Source organism: Pholis gunnellus (assembly GCF_910591455.1).
Source record: "Pholis gunnellus genome assembly, chromosome: 14".
Taxonomy (NCBI): domain Eukaryota; kingdom Metazoa; phylum Chordata; class Actinopteri; order Perciformes; family Pholidae; genus Pholis; species Pholis gunnellus.
This window is the reverse complement of record NC_136541.1, coordinates 6,578,282-6,603,651: the sequence shown is the minus strand read 5'-3', so window position 1 is coordinate 6,603,651 and position 25,370 is coordinate 6,578,282. Positions and strand designations below refer to the sequence as shown.

The window sequence follows — 25,370 nt, the reverse complement described above, 5'->3', positions numbered from 1 at the left end:
GTGACACCTGACAGCATTTTTCATATTTGCATAATCTTCCACTCGCACGTGTTCATATCCAATGAACGGCTCAGATACTGGTTGCTTAACAACGCTGCCTCCAATAACAATGGCGTTTGGTTCGAAGGCAGCTGAGCAATAGACTTTTTGAAACACACACACACACACACACACGACCAGCAGCAGGAGGAGCAGCCCGTCTACCTACAGTCACACAGTTCAGATTTCAAATAGGTGAGAGTTGTGCTCGCTGCAGACGAGGTGACGATCTCAACGCGGGGCTCGGAAGTTGCTGTTGTTGCCGATGAAGGAGCGATTTAATTTAATTTTGACAACACCCCAAAACTTGGCAACCGTCAGGATAGAGTTGACCCAATTTTGACGCCTCACCCGTGAGTATGTTAAACGTTACCTCGCGACTTCAAGTAACGTAAATAGCTAACGGGCATTGTACATGTATGACGTCACCTTTAAACTTAAAAAACACATAACGATACGTTTATACTTCAGCTCGAAGCTCGCCTCGGTTAGTGTAACTTCAGATAAGATTCGTACATGTTGGCCTGGTGTGTTAGATAACAACATGTGAGCATTGACGTGTTAGACAGACACCTCACCGCGGTGCTCTGTTCTGACTGTTGCAGTAATTACTTGAACGTGACTCCTCCTTTTTTTTCTCGTCCATCAACACAATGTGCTTCACAGCCCCTTCAACGCAACGTTGGGACACTCCAGTGCGTTGTGAAGTGGTGGGAGTGGTAAACACAGAGATCTGGTTGAGCTTGTTTCACATGTAAAGATCATAATATTGTCCTGAAGGCAAACAAAATCACACACGCATGCACTCTCAGATTTAGCTCGTCTGCAGTATTCATGCTGATATAATTTTACCACCCTGCAGTTCAGTTTGCCAATGACCAATAGGAGGGCCCTGTTAAAGCCCCACTGGCACACATCGGGGCAGTTAATCCTGTGTTGGTGAAGCAGCAACCCAGATTATCTGCTGCCGGTCTATCTGATGCTTGATGCTGCTTTTTTGCAGGGCTAAAGTACCAGTGGGAGCCTCTGATCCACCCCCTGACTGCTAATCCGCCTCTGGGTTGGTAACTCATGACCTCGCATCCCCGTGGACTGATGTGGCGGTGATATGGGAGAGTGGTGGACCACTGTGCCAATAGGGACGTCTCTGGGTACGTCTCTCTGCAAACGGCAAGAATAGAAAAACTCATCAGCTGTGCTCTTTTTTTTTTAGGGATCTGCCTGGAGGTGACCCATATTTTTGTTCTTATTTTAGAGCAGCGACCTAATTCAAGCCTCTCGGTATGAGAACATGCAGTCGGTGTCATGTGAGTTGCAGTAACATCCCTGTCTTCTGTTTTTTTAGGAAACTATGAGATCTCCAGCATATCACATGTGACGATGTCCCCCTCGAGGCAGAACAACCTTGTGTCAATGCACTCCTCTTTGCCGCTGTCCAAAAGCTCCTACAATGTGATAAGTGCCTTCTGCACGGAGGATAATATTCCTCAGTGCATTTCATACATCAATCAGGTACAGAAAGACCCTGCTGAACGCCCGTTAGTCCAAAACAATGTATTTAAAGTTCTGTAGAGATCATTCACTACAGCGGTGACATCGTTCCTCTGTCTCCCACAGGAGCTGAACTTACTGGGCCTCTCCTCTACATGTATCGAGGCCAGCTCACCGGGGGGGGCCAGCCTGAACACGGTGCCGGCTCTGAATGCCATATATGAGCTGATGCAGATTCACCGGCGAGACATGGCTTCTTTAGAGGAGCTGGAGAAAGACCAGCTGAAGAAATCCAGCACCTTGGACCACATACAGATGAACAACTCCAGGCTCAAGGCACGTATGACTCTCAGGGTTATGTCTGTCTCAGACCAGTTCTGGTTTTATTCCTCTTTGGATCCAGCTCTGTGTATAGAACTGTAATCTGAGTCTGTACGGTGCAGTAACCGATTATTGACCACTAGAGGTCAGAAAAGAAACATACAGGTTCTGTAGAAATGAAATTCCCTCCCTTCCCTTTCATCTAAAACAAAGTTAATATGAATGCTATACTACAGACGCCAAACATTACAAAGCACTGTGCTCAGACGTCTCACTGCTTTATCATTTTGAATAACACGGTGATGGCCATGTTCCCTTATCTCAACTGCTGTCTTTGCTTGCTAGACTTAACAAACCTCTTCAATCTAAACCTACCAGTGAAGAATTCAAGGTTTATTGTATCACAATAATGTGTGTAGAGGTGAAAACAGCAAACATGTGAGGCTATTGTTGGTGTATTTACAGTCTGTCTTATTAAATTCTTAGATAACGCATGCTAATGTTTGGATGGGGTGTTGTTCAGGAATCCACTAACCCTGAACTAATCTGTTGAGCACAACGTTACCACCTCATTGTGTTCTTGTAATAAGATTTCTGTGTATTTCCCTCCAGGATCAGTTGGAACTGTCCATACGGGAGAAATCAGGTCTGCATGAAACGGAGAGGCAGCTCCAACTCAGAATCAAGACTCTGCAGAGCTGCTTGAAAACCGAAAAGGACGAGGTATAATTTCACTCTCTTTTTATAAAGAGCAACGCTCGTGTTTTCTCTTTTCCAAAATGTTCAAGTACACGAGCCTGCCCGACTCACGACTCGATCCTCCTGAACAGGTTCAGAAGCTGCAGAGCATCGTCGCCGGCCGGGCCTCTCAGTACAGTCACGATGCCAAGAGAAAAGAGAGAGAAGCTGTGAAGCTCAAGGAACGCCTCAGCCAGCTACTGGTTGACCGAAGGGATAGGAAACTAGGTAAGTGTGCTAGTCTTCTGCAAAAATGTGTTCTGGGAATTTCGGAACAAGTTGGTTAAATGTTGGCCTCGTATTTCTTCCAACTAGCGATTGATGTTCTGAATTGTTTGGGACGGTCGGATGGAAAAAGGAGCCACTGGAAGACCGCAAAAGCGACAGTCGGGTATGAGGAAAGCCATCGCGTCACTTGTTATCCATATATGCAGAACGTGTAGTCGCCAATCGGATGACGGCATTTTGTAAATTGCTCTCCGCAGCCACGAGGGTGAGATGTACAAGTCCTTGCTCAACGACTACGAGGCGAGTCAGAGGTCCCTGATGCTGGAGAACGCTGAGCTCAAGAAAGTTCTTCAGCGGATGAAGAAGGAGATGATGCACATCCTTAGTCCACGCCAGCCGTCTCCCAGAGGAGCCGCTGCTGGTGACAGTCGGGATCAGGTATTTTTTTTTCCGATTGTACAAGTGCACAAAAAATAAACTTTCATTACCTGTGAGTTTACGTGTCCGATTTATTGAAACAAGATGCTCACGTGTTTTTTTTTTTTTTTTTTTCTTCTGCTCAGGCCGATTCAGACGGGGAGGAGAAGGCCGGTGACTCCAGCAGGGAAACTCTGGACCAATCCTGTGAGCACGCCAGGGAGCAGCTCGCCAACAGCATCCGCCAGCAGTGGAGGAAACTGAGGAACCACATGGAGAAGCTAGACAGCCAAGGTACACGCAGCGCAAATACTGCTAAAGCTACTTGTGGTGTTAGTTTTATAAATATGTCTGTGAAACAACTTTAATGTGAAGAGATTGAAAAGTGTGATTCTAGAAGTAATGTGTAGGTTACACACATACAGTGTGCCTTGGAGGAAATTAGGATCATCCTCTGTTGGTGTGTTTGTTTGCAAAGCCTCGCAGGTGCAGAGTCAGCTCGAGTCACAACAAGAGGTGATACCAAGGGAGGCTCACGAGGATGAGATGGAGAGGATGAGGCATGAAGTGCAGCAGTGCAAAGAGTTCATTCAGGCACAGCAACAGCTCCTCCAGGTCAGTTTCTACTTGTGTGTGTGTGTGTAAGAACCGAGATGGCCAGTAGGATTGTCGAGGATACATTTTTTCTGAGCAGTTGTATACCAATATGAGCAATGAGCCTTTGTCTGTTGTATGTTATTATTTAGAAATTCTAAACAATAATTTGATAATCTAAAAAAATGATTAAAACACTTGTTTTCTGCCCATCCAGCAACAACTCAACACGTCGTTTGACGACGAGACGGCCGCTCTTCTCAATGACTGCTACACACTGGAGGAGAAGGAACGCCTCAAGGAGGAATGGAGGCTCTTTGAGGAGCAGAAGAGAAACTTCGAGAGGGAGAGAAAGAACTTCACAGAGGCCGCTATTCGCCTGGGACGAGAGGTACTCCGGTCCTCCGACCACAACGTCTTTCCCCAGTTATTGTGTGTGTTTGTAATTTCACTGCAAATCTGTTTTTACTCCACAGAAAAAGGCCTTTGAGGAGGACCGGGCGTCTTTGCTCAAGAATCAGTTTTTGAACATGACTCCCTTTATGGACCGAAGGAGATGTTCCTCGTCTGACGGCCAAAGTGCCTTATCGATCAGTAAGTCGGTTTAATCTGAAAATTGCTGTTAATAGAGGGGAAGATGATGACAACATGATTTTAGAGAGTCCAAAATTAGTCAGACAACTACAGTGAACGGGAGATTCTGTAACAATCACTATGTGACTAACGGGGCTTTTCCTTTTTAAGAGAAGCATTTCATCGATTTACTGATGAATAAAGAATAGTAGTTGTTCATATTCAAAAAGTACTGCAGGTAAAACCAGGGACTTCACAAAGATAGGGTTGTCATTGACTTCTTTTATTTATCTACTGCATTTCAGGAAGTGAGCCAGAGATGAGGATGTCTTCCACCAAAGCAAAGCCGGTCAAATCGTCAACCTCCACTCCTAAACCGCCACAAAGTGCAGCTGTGCCATCCACCGCTGAGCTTTACCGGACACTCCGCTTGATACCAGACAGCAGGTAATGATTCAGTCACTTAATATTACTATTGTCTGTATTAAGCTGACATTTGGAGCCTGTTGCTGGTAGTATTTGCGCCATGTCATACTTATTCATCCCTTTTTTTGGGGGGGGGATTTTCATTTCAGTTCCTCGAGACATTCAAATCAAGGACACTGGCAAGAGTCCAGCAGCATTGAAGACGGAGATGTTCGGGTCAAATCCAAAAACAGAGTTCGATGTGGAGACTTCAGCGTCTTCTCGTTGGGAGAAGACGAGAACAGCCTCACTTCCTGAGAACTTCCAGTGCCTTTTTTTTTTTTTTGTGACTTCATTTCGCAGCGGACTTCAGGATCAATTCATGGCTGAATTTTGTCACCCATTGATTGTTTTGTCATAGACATGCACATTCACCAAAGCTGATCAAACAAGAAAGCACTTTAATGATTTTACCATTGTTCTTTTCTTTGCTTTTAAAAACAAATCAACACTGCTGATTCCGATTTTAAGCTATATTCAGAGGGGGATCTACCAAGTAGTGATTTGAACATATTGGTGTAAGAAATATCTTTGTACAAGTAGATTTTTTCAATGTTTTACTTTAGAATTAACTTTATTGTTTACATTATTTAAATTATGATTTTAATGGGAGCATATATTGACATGAGATTGATAATGATCGGCTATGCTGGTGTTAACGGTACAATAAAGATATTTTTAATGAACCATTATATCCTCTTTGATTTGGCGCCCACTGGTGTGTTTACAGAGGAGTCGCAGTCACAAGCGTTCAACAAACCGGAATCCGGAAGTGATCATCTTTTGCTTTTGTCTCAGCATCCAGCCCAGAATCCCACCCACCGCCCAGCGTTTTATTTTTCACGAAACGAACACATCGAGAATGTCTGGTTCATCTAATCTCGTAGCCATGAAGAAGGTCGTACAGCAGCTCCGTTTCGAGGCGAGCATAAACAGAGTGAAGGTAATGTATGTGCTTATTATTTTTCTGCCAAGTGACGTTGACTGAGGGGGTTATTATCTCAACCGTTACGCTGCTCCGCTAACGACGCTAGCCTGCTAGCCGTTAGCCTGTTAGCTGGTGCCAGAGGCTAGCCGATAGCTTGTATTCAAAAGGCGTAACGTTAGCTTTAGCAGGGCGTTGTTTGAAGGGGAAGTGTGTAGCGCTGTACTGCAAACTGTTTAGATTAATCATAGTAGAGATAATGTGACATTTAGCTAGTTTCTTTCTATTTACTTAAGATGACTACACACTAACCAAACGTTACATTGAAGTGAAACTAACGTTTCCTAACGTTGGAACATTGGCTACCTGGTGAATTAACTCTATTCGTTTGCAGAAGTCAAAGGCCATTTCCCCTCAGTGTTTTCACCAGTTGTAAAGCAAACTAACAAGATAACTTTAAGATGACGAGATAAAATCAAATACGCGATAACATTTAAACAGATACATTTTGTGTGTGTGTGTGTGTGTGTGTGTGTGTGTGTGTGTGTGTACTAAAGACTATGAATCCAGAGGGTTTTCCTTATGGGTTGGTTTTAAATGTTTGAACAATACAAGAATTCAACAGTACTGTGTAATTTGGGAATTACCAAATGAAAACGTATAATATATGGTTCAAGTTCCTTGTAAATTAATATGGACATTTGTTTTAAGTATTACAGCAAATCAAGTACTGCTTTTCCATGATATTAGGAGACTAGCAAGCAAAGGATTCATGAATAAATGTCAAGTTGAAGCAACAGGAGGCCTTATCCCAACTTTTCATTTCTCGTACGGGTCAAGCTTAAGAACACTTTCCATATTGCAGTTCATTGCAGTCTTTCCTGAGGATTTCAGATGTTTCTGAATTTAAAAAAGCTCCCTCCCGAGCCACGGAGGACACTATACACCTGGTTTTAATGACTGAGTCCAGGTGTAAGATCAATAAAGTGTATATTTCAGGGCCTATTTAAAAGAACCCCATGTCGCGGTTTATAATTTTGGTTCCCTTTTTTTTGTCACCAGGTCTCCCAGGCAGCTGCAGACCTTCAACAGTTTTGCATGCAGAACGCCATGCAGGACCCTCTGCTCACTGGTGTGTCCTCCAGCACCAACCCTTTCAGGCCACAGAAGGTCTGCTCCTTCTTGTGAAACCACTGCATTCATTGGTAAGTCTGCCACACGTATGACCCATTCAGGCACACACTCATACATGTCTGAACAGTTAAGGATATACTGGTTGGAATTTCTTTAAATGCATTTTGAGTGTTCCCGTCCTCGCTTTTGTACAAAATATTGTGTTTTCGATGAAAATAAACCCTTTCACTACAATGAAAGAGTTTTATTTTGAAACATGGACGTTAAATGTTGGTAGTTTACTCCACAATAATCCGGTGACTGTGGTGAAAAAACATCTAAAGCACTACTCCAGCACTACTACTTTGCCATCTGTGTATGCTCACTACTAAAAAAATAACACAACTCTATATTCTTCAAACAAAGTTTGTTTGGTGGTACTTCCTCAGACTAATTTTCTTTCCATCTGTTTTTATGTTCTTGTCCTGCAGGCCTTCATTTTGATGCTACAGGGAAAAGTTGACCTCAACACTGCTCCTCATGCCAAGCCATTATACTGCCACGGGATCTCTCGAGTGTAGAACACATTGGAATCATGTCAGGAAGATGACCATCTATTTTCAGCCACAGTAGAAGAAAGGAGACAGTTTTATTTTTCATGGCACAGTGTGATTTTCGAGTAAATAATTGTGCCTTTTCTATTGTTCTATTTTAGTCATCACTGTTCTGGACTTTTTTGTATTTAATGAATTAAAAAAAAAACATTCTTTACTACTCCAATGTTTCATTGATTGTCATTTTCTGTTTTGTTACTACTTCGCAAAGCAGCATTGCATGACAGACATAATTGTCCACATTATGCTGTATTCTTAGATGATAATAATAGTGCCATCTGAATCTGCATCTGAAAGACACGTGCATTTCTTAAGTAAACGGATTAAACATGTGTGTGTGTGTGTGAATATATCTGGATAGTTTTGTGATTTAGTATTGGACGAAGTATACTTTAACTGTACTCCACAGACCTTATACACAGAAGACATTTTGACATGTCTCAGTAATACATTTAGCTGCTTTGGTTTCAGGGTCCGGATATAGATGTTTTTTTACATGTCATAGTAGGAAAAGCACAGGTGTGTTCAATAACAATGATTGCTGTTAATAGAAGTATGGCGTAAGTATAGTATGAGTGACGTATGACATGGAATAAATGTACTTGACCGAAAGTGTAGTGAAATCGCATAAATTGAAAACGCTTTTTTTTAAAGGGCATTTTGTATTTACGTCTATGGTCAAACTGTTATGGAAACTAGTTGGAATATAAATCATAGATATTGGTAGTATAATGTATGTAACTGGCTTTAAAGACTACAGATGAAGCACAATCATCAATGATGCAAAATACTAGTAATTATTGTAAACAAAACAGTATGGCAGTGTCACCAAGGAGCTATACATATTTATATTTATACATGTATTTATTTATACATATTTATTTATATATGTATACACATTTATTTATACATATTTATATATATATATAAATGTATATAGATTTATTTATACATATATATTTATATGCATTTATTTATATATACATATTTATTTATTTATATATATATAGACAAACAAACTACACGTATGTGTCGTTAATATTCACATAACATTCAGTAAAGAGGCTCCGTTATGACGGTGCCATACTGTAGTTGATAGTGAACCGCTGGTCCTATGAAAGCGTTGGTTCGGCTCTCGCGAGAAGTGAACCAACGAGAACGTCGGATCCACGGAAGCTCCCATGAACACTGTGGGGACTGAACCCAGGTCGGTCCTCTTGTCCCGCTCTTTCAGCGTTTACATCAGAGCTCGTAAATCACAACTGCAGCTCGACCAGCCGAATGAAACCACCACCCTGTGAAGAATGCATCATGGGACAGCGTTACTGTGGAAACGACGGTAACTTATTTTGTTAACATTATGTTAAATACGGTAGAGCTAAGAAAAGCACGTGGTTAGAGAACCGAGGATATGTGTCATGTACATGCATTATAGACAGGTTAGCTAAGGTTGCTATCCGCTGCGGTAGAAAACAGTGCACGAGTGCAGTCGCGTAGCTAGCATGATGATGCTGCAGCATGGGTCAACACAGCTGCTCTGCCTCACAGCCAGCAGTGGGGTTCCTCTGTTCACCAGAGGAGCCTCCAAACAGCTGCCATTCTCTGTCATCGGCTCCCTGAACGGTGTGCACATGTTCGGGGGTGGTCAGGGAGTGGAGCTGTCCTGCTGTGAGACTGAAGGTGGGGGTAGGGTGGTGTGGAGAGTGTTCCAGGACAGTGTGATGCTCATCGCTGTCAGTGCGGGTGGACAAGGCGGTGCAGGCAGCAACAGCAGCAGCAAGGTGGAGGAGGTCCGCTTACAGCGCCTCCTGGAGAACGTGTGGAGCTGCATGGTGCTGGTGCTGGGCCAGGATGAGCTGACCGACGTCAGGAATGTGGAGAGGCTGAAGAGGGACTTGCGGTCCTGCTTCACCCTCATTGATCAGCTGTTGGAGGAGAGGCAAGAGGGCATCCTGGGTCACCTGACGCACTGCGCTGACTCACTGCTGCCTCCGAACCCGGCTCTTCTTCAAGAGGCCGTGGATGGCTTCGCTGAGGCCGCGGAGAGCGAGTTTGGCTGCCTCGTCGTCCACGGCCGGGTAGCTGCTGCCACTGAGAAGTGGTGGCGCCTCGCACCTCAGGAGGTCGTGCTGCTCTCTGCTCTGATGCGGTCCCTCTCGGCCTCTGGCTCGGCCTCTTGCGATTACCCAGTTTTCCTCCCCAAGGGCAGCCCCACCGTGGCCCACCGCCTGCTCCGCTTCCAGCTGCTCCCTGGGGCAGATGTGTGCGTGCTGTGCGGCCCAACGCCTTCCCTGCACAGAGCCGAGAGTGGGCTGGTGGGTAGTTTCTGGACACCGCTGGTGGAGACCCTGAGAGACTGCCTGGCTATAGGAGAGCGCTGCTTACCGGGATCTGTATCCATGCGTCCTGATGTGCTGGCAGTTCTTCTCATCAACCGTGAGGCACGCCGCTCGGTCTCCTTCGTGCGGACCTCCACTAATCATCCCCCCGGTGAGCCTCCTTTACCCTCCAAGGCCCGCTGCTGGGAGCTACTGAAGCTCTTCTACATCTTCAGCACCACACGCTACTTCACGCAGGAGGAGACTCTGTCCGTCTCCCCAGAGGAGAGGGCTCAGAGGGGCCACCACGAAGACTTCGTCCATGGATTCTCCCATCAGCCGCTGCAGTGCTATCTAGTTACAGAGGAGTGCAAAAGCTACGGACTCCAGACACCACAGCACCAGCTCTTCCTGCTCATCCCACTGTCAGTGCCCACCTTTGCACTGCGTACGTTGGCCACACAGACTCTCTCTGATATAGTTGCAGCCACTGGGTTTTAATTAAACCATTGACTTCATTTTCATTAAAACACATCTTTGACTTAATAATATGTTAACTTACGGGTGAATTAGCTGCTGCTATTTAGATTTTTCTTACATCTTTATTAATGACATACACAATTACATGTTTACTAACCGATCTAGAGGCATTTAAATCAGCTTCCATCCGTCTAACTTTTGTACAGACGATGATTAACACAATAGAAAAGGATATCACTGTTAATCTTTACTAACTCAGGAATGATGTAAATAATTGAAAATGGCACACCAAAGTGAACGGCCTTGAGCGTTGTTTTGCATTCAAGAGATAAGTCGCTGTTGTCTAACTCCACTGGCTTCAAGGCTGTTCCTGTCACAGTGATGGTCGCTGGTTAGACTGAGTGAATACTAACATCATCACTAAGATTGCACTATATTTCTAAATGTGTGAGAGAATCATGTGGAAATGTTTCACGGGGATAAATAAGTGCCTGCTGTTTGTTGTTTAGACCTTTTTGAGTCATTTGGCTTCAAATATAAAGAAACTATTTATTTGTCTGAGGTACTTTTAATCCTAAATATTGTTGGTTACTCTCTGTGGGTCTAAGAAGACAATCAAACAGGCAGTTCAATGCTTATAATAATAGTATTTGACGGCTAATAAAAATATGATGTCACACTCACACACTTGGTATAAATCCCTGCGATTGTAGAATTGTACTTATTATTCTGATTGCACAATTAAAGCAGATTTTCTCATAGGTATTTACATTAAACTAAATAAGCAGACAGAAGAGACTGAAGTGGGCTGCAGTTGAAATAGGAGGAAGGAGCATTCATGAGTATCTTGTTCACCAATAATCCTTCCAAGTCTCCTCCCAAACCGCATGGAGCATCCAGAACAAAGAGTGTGTGTGTGTGTGTGTGTGTAGGGGGGGGGGGGAAGCATTGCTCGGGACGAAGTTGGATGCTGCACGCGGGTCTCTGGTGATAACCACTCTGAGCCACGTCTAGCTCGGTAACCGGAGAATCGTCCCTGATTGACAGCCTCACGGTGCTTACGGTAACGGGAGAAGAGTGGGTGGGATATAACGGTTGAAGCCACTCACACACACACACGAAGGGGGAGGGATACGCTCGCACTGGTCTGTGGCGTTGGCATGCGTAAAGGGAACGCACCCCGATAATAATTTCATAAAGTAGTCCGTGTATGTGGTTACAGCCAGGGACGCAAGAGACAACGGTACTTCAACCTCTCAACGGTCCAAAGGTCTGAACGCTTAGTCATTTTATAGGACCGTCACTGTGCGTTCACTCCTCCGCGAGTGAAGCAACCAGCCGGTGGTGCAAGTCGCTGTGACCCAACTTACTGGAAAAAAAAAAAAGAGTCGTGTAACATGGCAGCCACGCGGATGCAGTTGCTGTCACCGAGAAACGTGCGGCTTTTAAGCGGGGGGCGAAATGAGCTGTTAGCCGGTGGTGGTGGCTCCAGGGTCCGCGCACTCATCTCCTCTCCCGCTCTGTCGTCCTCCTCTCCCGGCAGAGCTCTATCCAGTCTGAGCGCGACGCGGCGTGGGCTCCCCAAAGAGAAAATGACCGAGAACGGAGTGTCGCCCCGGGCCAAGGTGTTGACCATCGACACCATGAACCCCACGGTGAAGAAGGTGGAGTACGCCGTGCGGGGGCCCATCGTGCAGCGGGCTCTGGAGCTGGAGAGGGAGCTCGCTGAGGTTTGTGAAGGCCGTCTGATACCACTGTCCAATACCACCTGTATCCACTATGGGACCATACTTTATATCTCATTTCTCTGGAAACTTCACTCACTCCATTTAGCATGTTGTCTGTCATTACATCAGCACGTTAGAGCATTCTTCTATTGGTCAGCCTGGCAAACAAGTTATTTATCTATTGTAGACAAACATGAACTAATCTTTTGCATCAGAAAAACGTATTTAGAAAGCCAGTCTCCTGTATTGGACACAGAAGTCTGGAAAATTGTCCATATCAGTCAAGATTTTTGCCATAATGATCTGTTTTATATTCATTTGAATCTATTTTAAATGTTAATTGGAGTATGAATCCAGTCAGTGTCTTTCATTAAGCATAATTGCATAAGCATGTTTCCTTATTACCGTCTAAACATTACCCCATTATCCAATTGCTCGCCGTGTCGCTTACACTCCCTCTTATCAAAGTCCATCAGTTAGTCAGTAGTTCCTGTAGAGGTCTTAATATCTGTAGACTGGTTTGATAATGTTTAAGCTGTTTTTAAGCCCCGTCTGTAAACCGGAGAGATCCTCAGTGAGGTGAAGGTCCACAGTCTAAACCACAGACTGTGTTTTGTCCTGTGTGTGTCTGACGTACTAGTGATGCACATATCTGTTGCCTCACTTTACCTCCGACAGTCCTGAATGTGCAACTTAGCTGATAAGTAATGTAACTTTCATCTTAACAGCTGGAAACCAAAGGTTTTCGGGTATCTGTGTATCTCTGAAGATTAGAAATCAGTAGGATTATCCATATTAGGCTCTTCTAAATCCATTGTATACATTGATTTTTTTTTTTTTTACCCAAGATATAATAGGGCCTTTCCATCTTATTGGCATTATAAATACAAACCATTTATGCATTTAGTTAGTTTTCTTCAGTTATGTCGATCCCTTCCGCTCACACAGTTTTTGGTGATGTGGCAACCAGCTGTTAGTGTACAGAGTGCGGTCAGGTGTGAAAACGGTCGTCTCTTCAGTGCGTTGCTCAGGAAGAGACGAGTATCACGGGCAGGTACTAACAGAGCGGAGACTGAAATGATGGGATGGGATGGGGGCACTGGCACCAAAGATTCTGTGATCAGCTTGCTTTGTCTAACGCTGATCCCCCTTTCTTTATGGGGTACTGGTAAAACCCAGTTATAATCCTACCCGTACAACTTTAACACCTTCAATCTAGGAAAGTGGAAGCATCCGTATTTATTTGTTCACTGACTGTTCCAACAGTACAGCACTCAGCCAGAAGGTAAAAATGTCCCCCAAATAACCATCTACAGTCCTCCCAACTGTTCTTTTGTCAGAACTTGCTGTTTGGATGGTGTCGCATGTCTTTGGGAAATAGGTCACAGCGGTATTCTCGATTTCATCCACGAATTAAACCCACACACATGAATGAGCGCTGTACTCTACTCCAGTTTCCTACACACCTCGTTCTTTTGGACCTGAGGTCTTTGCTGCTTTACATGTGCTACAAGTTCGGCCTTGTTCTTGATATTTCCCCCGAATAATAAAGCTGTGTTAGTTGTTGTTAGGTTTTCCAAACGGGGAAAACAACTTTGAGCCAATATGCTGCATCAGTTAACGGCTTCACGTGCGGTTATGACATTGTGGTCTTTGTTTGTCTGAATGAGCGGATAGTTAATGAGGACCATTGACGCACAAAGGCTAGGTTTTTTGTCCAATTCTTTCCACATATTCTGCCAGAATGAAACGCAACATGCAAACCTCCTGAAATGTTCTCCATTGTAGAATCCATGTTGCATTAAAAGACTTAAATTACACAGTCACATTTTGCCAAGTGCGTTTTCTTAGTTTAGTTTACGACGATAAACATTTAACAGCTTACATCACGACATTCTTTTCCCTGTTTTACGCCCTGCATGAAACCTTTCCTTTGTAAAGTCTCGGGGCACAGCTTCACCCTCTGTATTGTTTGCGGGACTGTATTTTTTTTTATCAGCGATGGAGGACACAAAGCTTTGGCCTTTTCAAGCTGCTTCTCAGGAGCAGAGGTCAGTGTGTTTTTATAAAAGGCCCCCCCGTCATGAATGGGCGGTACTTCTGACCTAGGGGTGTTATTCACCTGGTGTAACGCTATTGGTCCAGACCGAGAGACTCCTCTGGTGTTCGACCAATGAGAGAGTCCGACACTCAAACCTCCTCAAATCTGAACTGGTTTGGACTAATCAAATAAACATGCTGCTTTGTTTTCAGCAGCCTGTCAGCATGAGGTTCCACTTGTGGCTTTTCTGTCACGCTGCTCCTAACATCTGGTGTTAACAGCGTGTGTGTGCGTGCACGTGCTTGTGTTTGTGCACGCGGTGGCATGCATTGCTGTTTGTCCTCTGAGAGCGGTCTCAGCTGCCCAAGAGATTATCTTTCAGAAACGTTATGTTATTGGAGTAGAAGGCGGTAAACTGATACCTTTATTTTGGTGATATATCATCCTAATTATTTTTGATGTTGTTGACTGCTGCTGAGCTCTCATAGATCCGGTTCCTCGGTCAACACCACGGAGGTTCAAAGCCTCCGTGTAATGTACTGAATGTACTGTATGTCTCTGTGTTTGTGTGTCAGAGCTGCTGCTGAGCTCTTATAGATCCGGTTCTTCGGTCTACACCACGGAGGTTCAAAGCCTCCGTCTAATATACTGTATGTACTGTATGTCTCTGTGTTTGTGTGTCAGAAGGTTGATGGCGGTTTGCACAGGTCCTTGTTCCATGTTTGCGTTTATTATCAGCATCAACGCTGTTGCAAATGCACTTTGTTAGAGGAACAGAAAAACGTTAGTGTGGTGAAGGAACCGCTGACGGCTTTCATTGGCTTAACCTGAACAATCATGAAAGTAAGTTATTTCTGTGGCATTTATGAAAACAATAAACACACACTTACACAACACACATGTATCCCCAAAATACACCATACGGAAACCTGTGCATCCATACATTTTCCTTCCTCATAAAACATTTACAGAGCCAATTATTTGGAAGGAATTGGAAGTCTACTTTGCTAACATCAACTCCTTACTAGCAGTCGTCTTGCTCTTTTGGGGACTCCCTCTCAAAACACATCGCTCCATAGTGGTCAAAAACTCCACAGCGTACATTTTAAATGGTGGTCTTCCTCTGAAACTGAAATAAATAGATTCTTTAAAAAAAAAAAAAAGAAATAGTTACTGACTAAATCAAATGAGAATTTACTTGGAAATAGGAAATTTAGATTTTCAAATGTGCTGTAATGTACCTGTATAGTTATCTTGTCCATGTAGCAGAGAGTCTGTCTCACCCCCCACCCCCCCAAACAAATATGCTGACATTTGAGACATGGCGCAGAAGGAACGGTATTGGCTAATAGAGCATTTGAGCCTGGTTGATATTTTTTATTTGAACCATTTCTTCATGCACCTCTGAGCAGTAAAGTCACAGGTTCAGTCCACCAATCGAATCCCTCGTTAAGACTAAACCCGCTGTGAGCTCAGCAGCTGCTGAGCTCTCAGCCTCTAGTGGCCTGAATGTTTATGGGAAGCTTGTGTATGTGTTTAAGCCTGTGTGTGTGTGTGCTCTCAGCCGAACCTCTTTCTCTTTAGAATAACCTCGTCAGGTTTCTTAATGGGCAGTCACTGTCGCATCTCAATCTCAGTTTTGTGTACAAAAGGAAGAACAGCATTCATTCAATTTTCTTTTCCATTCTTCAGGTGTATGATCATTTCTGTGTGTTGTGTTTGTGCCCTGCAGGGAATCAAGAAGCCTTTTGTGGAGGTCATCAAGGCCAACATTGGCGACGCGCACGCTATGGGCCAGCAGCCAATCACTTTCTTCCGACAGGTCTGCCCCTCATCCTCACCCACAACCTCTCCTCTAAATTTAGCACCTCACCTCTGACTTGTCGGTGTCTATCAAACAGATTACTCCCTACTTTAAAGTTGGTGTCAAAATATATATATATATATATATATATATATATATATATATATATATATATAATTTTTTTTTCCTGTTATGCAGTGATCTGTGCAGGTTTTTTGCATAATGTCCACCTTTTTATCCTCACACCTCCTTTTTTGTTTCAAGGTCTTGGCGCTGTGCTCCTACCCTGAACTGCTGAACGACAGCACATTCCCAGAGGACGCTAAAAGTAGAGCGCGCCGCATTCTTCAGTCCTGCGGAGGGAACAGTATGGGTGGGTTGGTTTGTGCACAGTGAAATTATATAACCTCAGCTGCTAATCATCACCTTTCTCTTCATACTCGTGTTGAGTTTTAGCTTTCTGGTGGTTTGGCTTTATGTTTGTGCAACTTGTCTCCCTCAGGTTCCTACAGTGCCAGTCAGGGCATAGACGCCGTGCGCCAGGACGTGGCCCGCTACATTGAGCGAAGAGATGGCGGAGTGCCCTGCGACCCAGACGACATTTACCTCACCACAGGGGCCAGCGACGGCATCGTGGTACAAATCACCTCATCTGTTAAACTGACTTTGTGTCTCCGTTGTACTTTCAATCATGTGCGTGTTTGTCAGTTAAAAGTTCCCAGACGTCTCGATCATTTTGCGGGGGGAATGGATGAGTTTTGGAGTGAACCCTTCATGAGCTTGTTCACTCTTTTTAGAAGGACACATGCAGAAGCTGCAACAAGCAGGAAAACAAAACGCCTGTGAGAGCAAAAAGTTCAAAAAAGGAATTGAAATAAAGTCACTGACTTGTGACTCATAGATATCTAATGAGTTTAGGAATGTTTCCTGTTCATACTGTTTCATCATACTGTTTCATTTCAAGTGGATTGCAGTCCTGATGAGTTACAATAAAGCAGAGTTGAGTTACAACTGTCCAAGAAGAAAAAGCAAAGGTTTGAGAAAAGACAGAAAAACAGATCAGCACAATTTTGTACAGCAGTACTGTTTTTTTCTTCAGACTTACATGATGTGTTCTTTAAAAAGAGAACTGCTGTAATAGTTGTTTCACGCAGAAAACACAGATGCAGAGCACCAAACTGAAATTCCACCAGTTTCCTTTTTTCTCAGACGTGTATGCCTATAAAGTATCGTTGCTCTGACATCGTTCTCGACGTCCCTATCCTGCACTTTTTAGACCATGCTGAAGCTGCTGGTCTGTGGCGAGGGCGCGACCCGTACAGGCGTCATGATCTCCATTCCTCAGTATCCGCTGTACTCGGCCGCGCTCGCCGAACTGGCCGCCGTGCAGATCAACTACTACCTCAACGAGGAGAAGTGCTGGAGTATGGACATCAGTGAGCTGCAGCGTGCCCTGGATGAGGCCCGGCGCCACTGCAACCCTCGAGCCCTGTGCATCATCAACCCCGGAAACCCCACCGGTAAGGTTTTGGTCAAAGTGACGAGATTCTTTGTGGTTGTCGGTATTTTCACATATTGAATCTTCTCGTCCAGCGCTCCAGATGATCAAGCTGTGTCAGTTTTAGGAGATAGAACACAAGAATTATGAAGGACTTTTTTTTGTTGTCAATTAAGCAGTTATTGTACTGATGCATCTCGAATGTAGTCACAGATGATTGGGCCTTAATTTGAAAGACTTGCATACTTTTAATAGATTATTTTGGGGCCATTTCTCGCATAGTTTACGGAGAAAGAGACTGGAATTAAAGTACATTTTTCTGGAATGAAACGCAGCTTAAAGCACAGGTCCACCAGGATGCCCAGGAATGAGGTTACTTAAAAGTATATCCTTTCTGCACGAGGAGCAGACATTGTGTTTCCTCCCTTGTATCTCTATCACCACACAGTTCTTACACTACTGCAGGAGGAGCCACTAGATGGCAGCAAATGGACATAACAGCCTGGCTAACCACCCTTTCTCCTTAATGAGCCTCCTTCTCATTCACAGGTCAGGTTCAGAGCAGACAGTGCATTGAGGACGTAATCCGATTCGCCGCAAAGGAGCGTCTCTTCCTCATGGCTGACGAGGTACCGTCTCTCTGCAGCTCTCTCCACATCTGCCTGCTTTATTGTTTTCTGCGCCCTGTGACATCCGCCATTCTGCCTTCGTCTCCCAGGTGTACCAGGATAATGTGTATGCTGACGGTTGCCAGTTCCACTCTTTTAAGAAGGTTCTGTTTGACATGGGGCCAGAGTACTCCGACACAGTGGAACTGGCATCCTTCCACTCCACCTCCAAATGTTACATGGGAGAGTAAGTCATTTTAATTGCATGCTGGGGATGAATTTGCCAGACCTTGTTAAAATGTTGACAACCAGCGATTTGTGTTTTCTATAACCTCCTGTCTTTTTATGTTTCCTTTTTCTTGTGTCACATCCTAATGTTTTCTCCCCCTTCTCAGGTGTGGCTTCCGCGGAGGCTACATGGAGATCATCAACATGGACGATGACGTGAAGGCCCAGCTGTCCAAGCTGGTGTCTGTCCGTCTGTGTCCCCCTGTGCCTGGACAGGCTCTCATGGACCTGGTGGTCAACCCGCCGCAGCCCGGTGAACCCTCACATGAGAAATTCATCAAGGTACAGAGTCGACATCCCACAAGCAGGACAAAATGAATCAAAACGCAACATGCTCTCCTGTACATTATCAATACACTCACACTGGTATCATTATACAGGACATTCTCTTTGCAACAAGACACCCGTAGAATGCTATTGTTTATGGGCTGTTTTGACTTTTCTCTTCGACTAATTCTAAGACAATCTAAAATACTATTTGTGTTGTAATGGCCTCGACTGTATGCAAGCTTAGTTACAGTTTTATATAAAAAAAAAAAAAGAAATTAATATGTAATGCCTATGCGTTATATCCCGTTACATTATTGTTATAAGGAAAAATAAGTCAATTATTTTCCACTAACTTTACTATTATCATGGTCAAAGTATCGCAAAAGCCACACACAAAGCTGCTTTGAACATTTTTTAAATAGTAGCATGCGTGACTTTTGAGAACCCCTCATTCCCTCCTTGTAGGGTGTGAAAAGATTCTTTGGCTACCTCACGGCCTTCATGTGATCTCTGTTTACACTGGCTGTGCCATAGCTGGCATGGCTATCCTCCGGTCTCGTGGAGCTCACAGAAGTCTGGAGAAATTCAAGCAGAAAACTTTGTTAGAGAAGGCCAGAGACACAGTTGGCCATAGTTTAACTTCCAGCTAATGCGTTAGTGTTTTCAGATTCTAGTAACATCCCTCTGTGGTTTCTTTTTATTTTCTCCCTGTCCTCTCTTATCGTGTATTTTACTCTTCTCTCTCTCTCTCTCTCCCTCATCCAGGAGCGCACGGCCACGTTAAGTGCCTTAGCAGAGAAGGCCACGCTTACAGAGCAGGTCCTCAATACCGTTCAAGGCATCCGCTGCAATCCTGTGCAGGGCGCCATGTACTCCTTCCCTCGCATAACCATCCCCGAAAAGGCGGTGAAAGAGGCCACGGTCAGTCCTCAGCATTCTCTCATAAACATTTCAATGATTCAAGTTTGACTGTGTTGTCGTTTCAAGGAAACTACATTGATGAGGAGCAAATATATAGTTGAAGAATAATTTGTACTCGTCTCTCTCACTGGCTTACTTCTCATTTGGTCCGTAATTATTTCACTTGTTGTTTTTATCCGTGGCCTCAACAGCTCTTGTTCCACTAATACACGTGTTCCACTGCTGGCATTAAATACACCTGCAGAAAACACAAGACCAACATCTCAAGGTTCACTGCTCAGTAGAAATTTCAGGGAGGTCTGATGAGTCGAGCCACCGAACATCTGATTATCTGATTATCCTTGCAGAGGATAAGGTCGGAGTCCAGCTGACCTGCTGACACCTGATCATTCCCAGGGGCTCTGCTCGCCACTTTCACCACACAGTAGTGGCCTTGCTTTGTTTTTGGCTTTGCTTTTCCCAAAAAAGAGGCTTAAGGAGAGAGCTTCTTTAGCGACATTCAATATTACCATTGGCAGGTTAACTAGAGGTGGCGAAGTGCGCCCCATTGAGCTGGATCTCAATACTCTGCCACTTGTGAGGGCTGAGATACTTTTAAAGGAATTCAAAAAGGCTTTACAAAAGCTTTTGATCTAAAGGAAATATTTTTTTTATATTTATTTTCTCAAGTTGGTACTCTTCTCTTTTTAGCCTCAACCTTCGGTTATCCTTTTAGCCGACTGCCGGAGAAAAAGTCTTGAATTCTGAAGGGCACCTGTGCTACATAACTCGTGAACAGGAGAGAAATGTTGCCATGAAACTGTAGAATACAATATAAAAGAGGAAAACAATATATAAATATAAGCTCTGTAAAATTTGATTTAGTTTATTACCCATATTTATGTTAGAAGTCAAGCTGTTCTCATACATACACACACTGTAGAAAAGCACTCCAAGAATAACAAATAGCTTTTCATAAGATATCAAGCTACCGGTTGCATGAGGATACATTGTGGAAGTCCAGGAATATACTGTTGGTTACAAAGAGATGTTTCTGCGTTTATTTGGTCCGCTTCTGCTTTAAATAGATTTGATTTTCTACACATTGAAAGTCCTTTTATTGTCAATTTAAGTTATGAATAAAAAAACAGAATGTAGTTGAAGAAAATAATAAATAAAGTACATGCAGTACTTTTAGTATGAAGGCTACAGTGCTACGCTGCTATCTCATTATTTATTTTTTAAAGTAGCTAATATTCTTGATCCAACACTTGCTACTTTAATAGTCCCATGCCACCAGAATATGAAACCTCAAACAGCGCGATACTGTTTCTTTTCCTCTCCGTTAGGACAAAGGTCAGCAGCCAGATATGTTTTACTGCATGAAGCTGCTGGAGGAGACGGGCATCTGCCTCGTACCCGGAAGTGGCTTTGGTCAGAAGGACGGAACGTACCACTTCAGGTACAGAACACTACATATATATATATATATATATATATATATATATATATATATATATATATATATAAATGAATATATATTTTCCTTGTGCCAAAGTTGATGTCTTCAAATTGCTTTATTTGTCTGACCAACAGTACAAAACTCAATTATTCAGTAGATTTATTTAGCATTCATGTTAGCGATTATTCTTCTGTTGGAAAATAAACGTGAGGTCGACATTAAAGCCACTTTCAGACGTCACCTCTTAATGTTAATCTGATCCCCTCTCCCTTCCAGAATGACCATCTTGCCACCGAAAGACAAGCTGACGATCCTGCTGAACAAAGTCAAGGAGTTCCACCAGAAATTCCTACAGCAGTATTCTTAAATTGCCGCGTCTCTTCCTCTTATTTATAAAGGGAGGAACCCATCAACCAACACAAAAAGAACTCAGCCAATCAGAATTTATCTGTCACTAATAAGTGCCTTTCCTACCGCGGCTCTGGTGGTCTCTGTGATGACGCACTTCAGCCTTTATACTCCTCTCATTGGGACACTCACAGACGCTTTGTTAGAAAACAAAACTGGACATGAAATGATTTCAGAGACGTGTGTGTGAAGTTTGGTATGAAAAATATGGTTTGAACTTTGAAGGATATGTGTACTGTAAGTGTGCGTATTTGTGATTATGAGAAATGAATTGTCTTTATGAACACCAAGCTAAAATATAAAGGTACGATTGAAGGAAAAGGTGATGCTGCTTAAAGCCTTTTAGTACAACTGGTTGAAATATTACATTCCCGCAGGCAGTACTTGACAGGGAGAATATGCCGAACAGTCGCCATTTGCATCATGATTCAAAGATGATTTTGTAGAATAAAAATGATTGTAGAAGTCGATATTATGTCTCGTTATTTTAGGAAGAGCAATTGGATGTGTTTAAAGTTTATATTTAGAGAGTACGTTTATGGAAAAGTTATTACAGCACTGTGGTTCATTTTAACCACATGAAGGTGTTGCTCTGGTATGACCAGTAGCATCTGAGTAATTTTAGCAAACTTGTGATTGATGTAGCTATGTAACTTTAAGTGTTTTTTTATTACAAAACTAAGTCAAGTAATTAACTCTGCGCCCATTTCACTTGCTCTCAATAGAGGTCGCCTCATGTCGATGGGCTGCATTACTTGATTTCTTTATTTTATTTGTTGGCCACTTGGGGGCAGCAGAACCAACTGGAAAGGAAACATTGACATACCACCTTACAGAGTTGTTTCGTATCCATCGACCGAACGCGGAGCAACATTAGCGTTCATTTGGAGTCCTGTTTCAGGCCGCCATGCGAATATGAGTCAAATATTCACTCATAATTTAGCTCTGTTTTGGTCTCGTAAAGGGAATGAAGGCGTGCTGCATTCCATTTTAACTCGGAAGTTGAAACGTTCGAAGAAAGTCAGACAAACCCCAACCTCAAAATCCAAGATGGCTGCTCTGTGCATCAACAGTAAAAAAGCTGTAGTAAAATACTATAAATTAGCACTGTCCCATCTCTGAGCATGTTGCTACGGCGTTTGTATACACCCATTATGTGCCCACAAAAATACATTTTCCCTAACAGAAAAGGGTCTATAAAAACGTTTTATTAGTGCAGCTTCAAAACAAAAGACAGAAAAACAAATGATGGCAATTGAAGAGAAATTAAAAGTACTTACAATGGTGGTCACATTGTAGTTAAACCAATGTACACATAATAGATGCATATGTTAACAAGCGAGCCATTATTCTTTGTACAATACGGGTTTTACCAGTTAAAGATTGTGAGCTAATCCAATTTATGGATTAATTCTCATTAGCAGAGGCTAAAGTCATAATTAGCCAAGTAGGCCTAATGCAGACAATCTCTACTTTGGCAGTAAAAGAGTGAGGTTGCTCCCCAGATGTCACACACATCTGTGAGATGGGCAACTGTCTGCTGAAACTGTCACCTAGATACAACAGCAGCCTTTATTGTCTCTATTAATCTGTCATCTATTTTATCGCCTAGTATGCAGTTTCCGAGCACGCCGGGATGATGGATGGTAGCGCAGGTTATGTGTGTGTGGGTGAGGTATAGAGAGTGAAAGACTATGTAGAAGGTGTTAAATTGAAGCATGTAGTTTGAAGATGTTTTCTGCTCTCTTCCTCTCTACTCCACAGTGGCTGTCAGCTTTAATTATCTTTGACAATGGCTCTCCTGAATCCTAATTATACTGAGCCTTGTCTTTCCTGGAGCTCCTCGCCCGTCACTCCAGCAGCATGACGCGCTCACACGTTCCAGTCCTCTTCACCCTAAATTAATTGGGTGCCTTTGGTTTTTTTTCTTCTCTCCTCTTATCTCCTGACATCTTTTGGGAATCAAAGGTCATCATTAGTTCGGGTGAGGATGTAAGGGGCGACAGACAGACAGTCATGCATCAGGCAGCAGCGCTGTCATGTGCATGCCTACGGTTGTGAGAATGACCAGCCTTTATTCAACGTCATGTGACTGACCTGAGCAGGTTATTGAGACTCAGTACCGTTTGTGAGTTGATTATATTGTGTTCATTACTCTGTATGTGTGTACAGTAATGACCATAAGAGTCTATTATCTGGTTCCAACTTTGGCTGGCATTTAGTGAGGAAATGAAGGGCGATTCCACAGAAAATGTCACAAAAGACTCACTCTAAAGGTATTCGATATCTTAACTCTTAATTATTTTCACTCAAAACTCAACACATTTTCCCTTTGTGAAAAAACAAAGTTATCTCATTTTAACATACTGGAAATAAATCAACTTATAAAATGCCAACCATGTTGAACAGCTATAAAACCCCAAATTCCCAGAAATGTGGAAAGGTACATTTGTTCAGGTTATTTATTTACTTTACAAAGCATATCTGGTTAAAATGTGGAGGGTTAAGGTTTTAATCTGGATGCTAGAGGATTTGCCTTTCTTACCATGATATTGGCTTTGTTTACTTTTCATTTTTTGCGTGAATGGATTGGAGGGTTTATCGTGTCAGGAGGGTTTATACAGAGCCGTGTTGGGTAAGATATGTCCATGACTTTCAAAGTTGCTTAACACACTCGCACGTATTGTTCTGTGAGGACAACCTCACAAATTTGGCAACAATGAAGTTTCCCAAAAATATGCAGAAATACAAAATCATCCATGTCTGTTTCTATCGTCCTGCATGTTGTTATTATGCTGCAAAAACGTCCTTGTGTGAAGGAGTCAGAGGACCCATCAGCATCTCCAATCAACATGAATACATGTGTCAACTGACGTTAGCACATATTAGCTATTCATTTAATCTTCCAAACAACAATAACCCATGAAATTAAATTGTTGGCATTTATAAACAAAGCCAACAACAACTACCAACAGCCATACTCCTAACAACCATAACTAATGTATCATCACTGTTAGGTTGTCGAAATGAGGAGCTACCTGAGGAGCTACGTTAGCATTAGTGACGGTTGCGTCCAGTAAACATACGTAACATTAAAGTTTCCTCAAGCAATGTAAATCGGACGGGAGAGTGCGACATCTAGTGGCTGAATGTTATCAATATCATCAATAGCGCCTTTAAATATAGGCCTATATACCGCCAGAAGCTAGTTAGCTTAGCTGAGTTTAGCACAAACAAAAAACTGGAAATGGGGAAAAAAGTTTCTGTCATATGGATTGACTATGTTGTAATTCTATTATGTTGTTCATGATATCTATTGCACATCTGGGCATGCTGGGAGAGAGATCCCTCCTCTGTTGCTCTCCTGGAGGTTTCTTACTTTTTCTTTTACCGTTAAAGGTTTTTTCTGGGTTTTTTTCCTTCTCCGATGCCAGGGTCCTGGCGGGACATGTCATATTCTGTACAGATTGCAAATATTTGAATTGTGATTTTGGGCTGTACAAACAAATTTAATTGAATTACTTTTTGGCCCTGAGCAGTTGCCAGGCAACCAGTAGAGATAGTAGAGGAAGTTACTGCTAGTCTGGAAGATAACCACCCTCAAGTGGAAAATGGTCGTTGTGATTGGTGAGCCTTATATTTAGCAGTCAGCTCTCCGCCAGAAAGCAAATAAGCGTATTTTCCAAAATCTCAAACTATTACTTTTTACATTCCACTGAAAATAAAACCGCAAAAATGTTGCGTCCGTTGTGAAAATATTGCTTTAATTCTATTATTATTTTGTATCATTATATTATGTGACGGCTGCACATCTGAAATTAAGTGTAAGAGTTCATTCTTGACCTTTGAAACGGTATCAAAGCAAGCAAACAAAATTAACTCTCTCATGGCTCTTGGAATTAAGTTTGAGTTTATATATATATATATATTTCTCTTTTTGTCATTCTGAAATCATTTGTATGGAACTTATTTGATGCACTAATGTTTCTTCCATTATTAAATGAGTTTAAGATGCATATTTTCAATAGATCTCACAATTAACAATCAA

General features: G+C 42.9%; 4 protein-coding genes across 5 annotated transcripts; all 4 read left to right on the top strand.

Moving 5' to 3' along the window:
• Positions 1 to 184: 184 nt before the first annotated feature.
• On the top strand, positions 185 to 5,522 carry ssx2ipa (synovial sarcoma, X breakpoint 2 interacting protein a). Of its 2 annotated transcripts, XM_079172544.1 has the most exons (14): positions 185 to 392; positions 1,043 to 1,190; positions 1,385 to 1,551; positions 1,657 to 1,866; positions 2,464 to 2,574; positions 2,682 to 2,817; positions 2,905 to 2,980; positions 3,075 to 3,255; positions 3,381 to 3,528; positions 3,713 to 3,849; positions 4,046 to 4,219; positions 4,305 to 4,422; positions 4,707 to 4,848; positions 4,977 to 5,522. In XM_079172544.1, the coding sequence occupies exons 2-14, from the start codon at positions 1,148 to 1,150 to the stop codon at positions 5,122 to 5,124; spliced, it is 1,791 nt and encodes a 596-aa protein (XP_079028670.1). In that variant the 5' UTR covers positions 185 to 392; positions 1,043 to 1,147; the 3' UTR covers positions 5,125 to 5,522. The 2 variants fall into 2 exon arrangements, with proteins under 2 accessions (XP_079028670.1, XP_079028671.1); XM_079172545.1 differs by lacking the exon at positions 185 to 392 and having other exon boundaries at positions 1,139 to 1,266.
• A 145-nt stretch (positions 5,523 to 5,667) lies between these two features.
• Positions 5,668 to 7,850, top strand: gng5 (guanine nucleotide binding protein (G protein), gamma 5). The gene is made up of 3 exons (XM_079173695.1): positions 5,668 to 5,809; positions 6,854 to 6,996; positions 7,396 to 7,850. Exons 1-2 carry the CDS (start codon positions 5,729 to 5,731, stop codon positions 6,977 to 6,979), a joined length of 207 nt encoding a protein of 68 aa, XP_079029821.1. The 5' UTR covers positions 5,668 to 5,728; the 3' UTR covers positions 6,980 to 6,996; positions 7,396 to 7,850.
• Positions 7,851 to 9,020: 1,170 nt separating this feature from the next.
• fuz (fuzzy planar cell polarity protein) lies at positions 9,021 to 10,568 on the top strand (the record flags this gene model as incomplete). Its single annotated transcript, XM_079172561.1, has 1 exon — positions 9,021 to 10,568. The coding sequence occupies one exon, from the start codon at positions 9,021 to 9,023 to the stop codon at positions 10,335 to 10,337; it is 1,317 nt and encodes a 438-aa protein (XP_079028687.1). The 3' UTR covers positions 10,338 to 10,568.
• A 914-nt stretch (positions 10,569 to 11,482) lies between these two features.
• Positions 11,483 to 21,786, top strand: gpt (glutamic--pyruvic transaminase). The gene is made up of 11 exons (XM_079173258.1): positions 11,483 to 12,046; positions 15,817 to 15,906; positions 16,153 to 16,261; positions 16,391 to 16,524; positions 17,165 to 17,408; positions 17,936 to 18,015; positions 18,105 to 18,241; positions 18,390 to 18,564; positions 19,318 to 19,473; positions 20,802 to 20,914; positions 21,191 to 21,786. Exons 1-11 carry the CDS (start codon positions 11,714 to 11,716, stop codon positions 21,279 to 21,281), a joined length of 1,662 nt encoding a protein of 553 aa, XP_079029384.1. The 5' UTR covers positions 11,483 to 11,713; the 3' UTR covers positions 21,282 to 21,786.
• Positions 21,787 to 25,370: the final 3,584 nt, after the last annotated feature.

Bases quoted from the DNA above. Each gene is read 5' to 3' on its own strand.
- gng5 (XM_079173695.1), top strand. From the start codon at position 5,729: ATGTCTGGTTCATCTAATCTCGTAGCCATGAAGAAGGTCGTACAGCAG. The intron at 5,810-6,853 runs GTAATGTATGTG...TTTTGTCACCAG, and splicing joins CGAGCATAAACAGAGTGAAG to GTCTCCCAGGCAGCTGCAGA.
- gpt (XM_079173258.1), top strand. From the start codon at position 11,714: ATGGCAGCCACGCGGATGCAGTTGCTGTCACCGAGAAACGTGCGGCTT. The intron at 16,525-17,164 runs GTACAAATCACC...TGCACTTTTTAG, and splicing joins GGGCCAGCGACGGCATCGTG to ACCATGCTGAAGCTGCTGGT. The intron at 20,915-21,190 runs GTACAGAACACT...TCTCCCTTCCAG, and splicing joins GACGGAACGTACCACTTCAG to AATGACCATCTTGCCACCGA.
- ssx2ipa (XM_079172544.1), top strand. From the start codon at position 1,148: ATGGGAGAGTGGTGGACCACTGTGCCAATAGGGACGTCTCTGG. The intron at 2,818-2,904 runs GTAAGTGTGCTA...TCTTCCAACTAG, and splicing joins CCGAAGGGATAGGAAACTAG to CGATTGATGTTCTGAATTGT. The intron at 3,850-4,045 runs GTCAGTTTCTAC...CTGCCCATCCAG, and splicing joins CACAGCAACAGCTCCTCCAG to CAACAACTCAACACGTCGTT.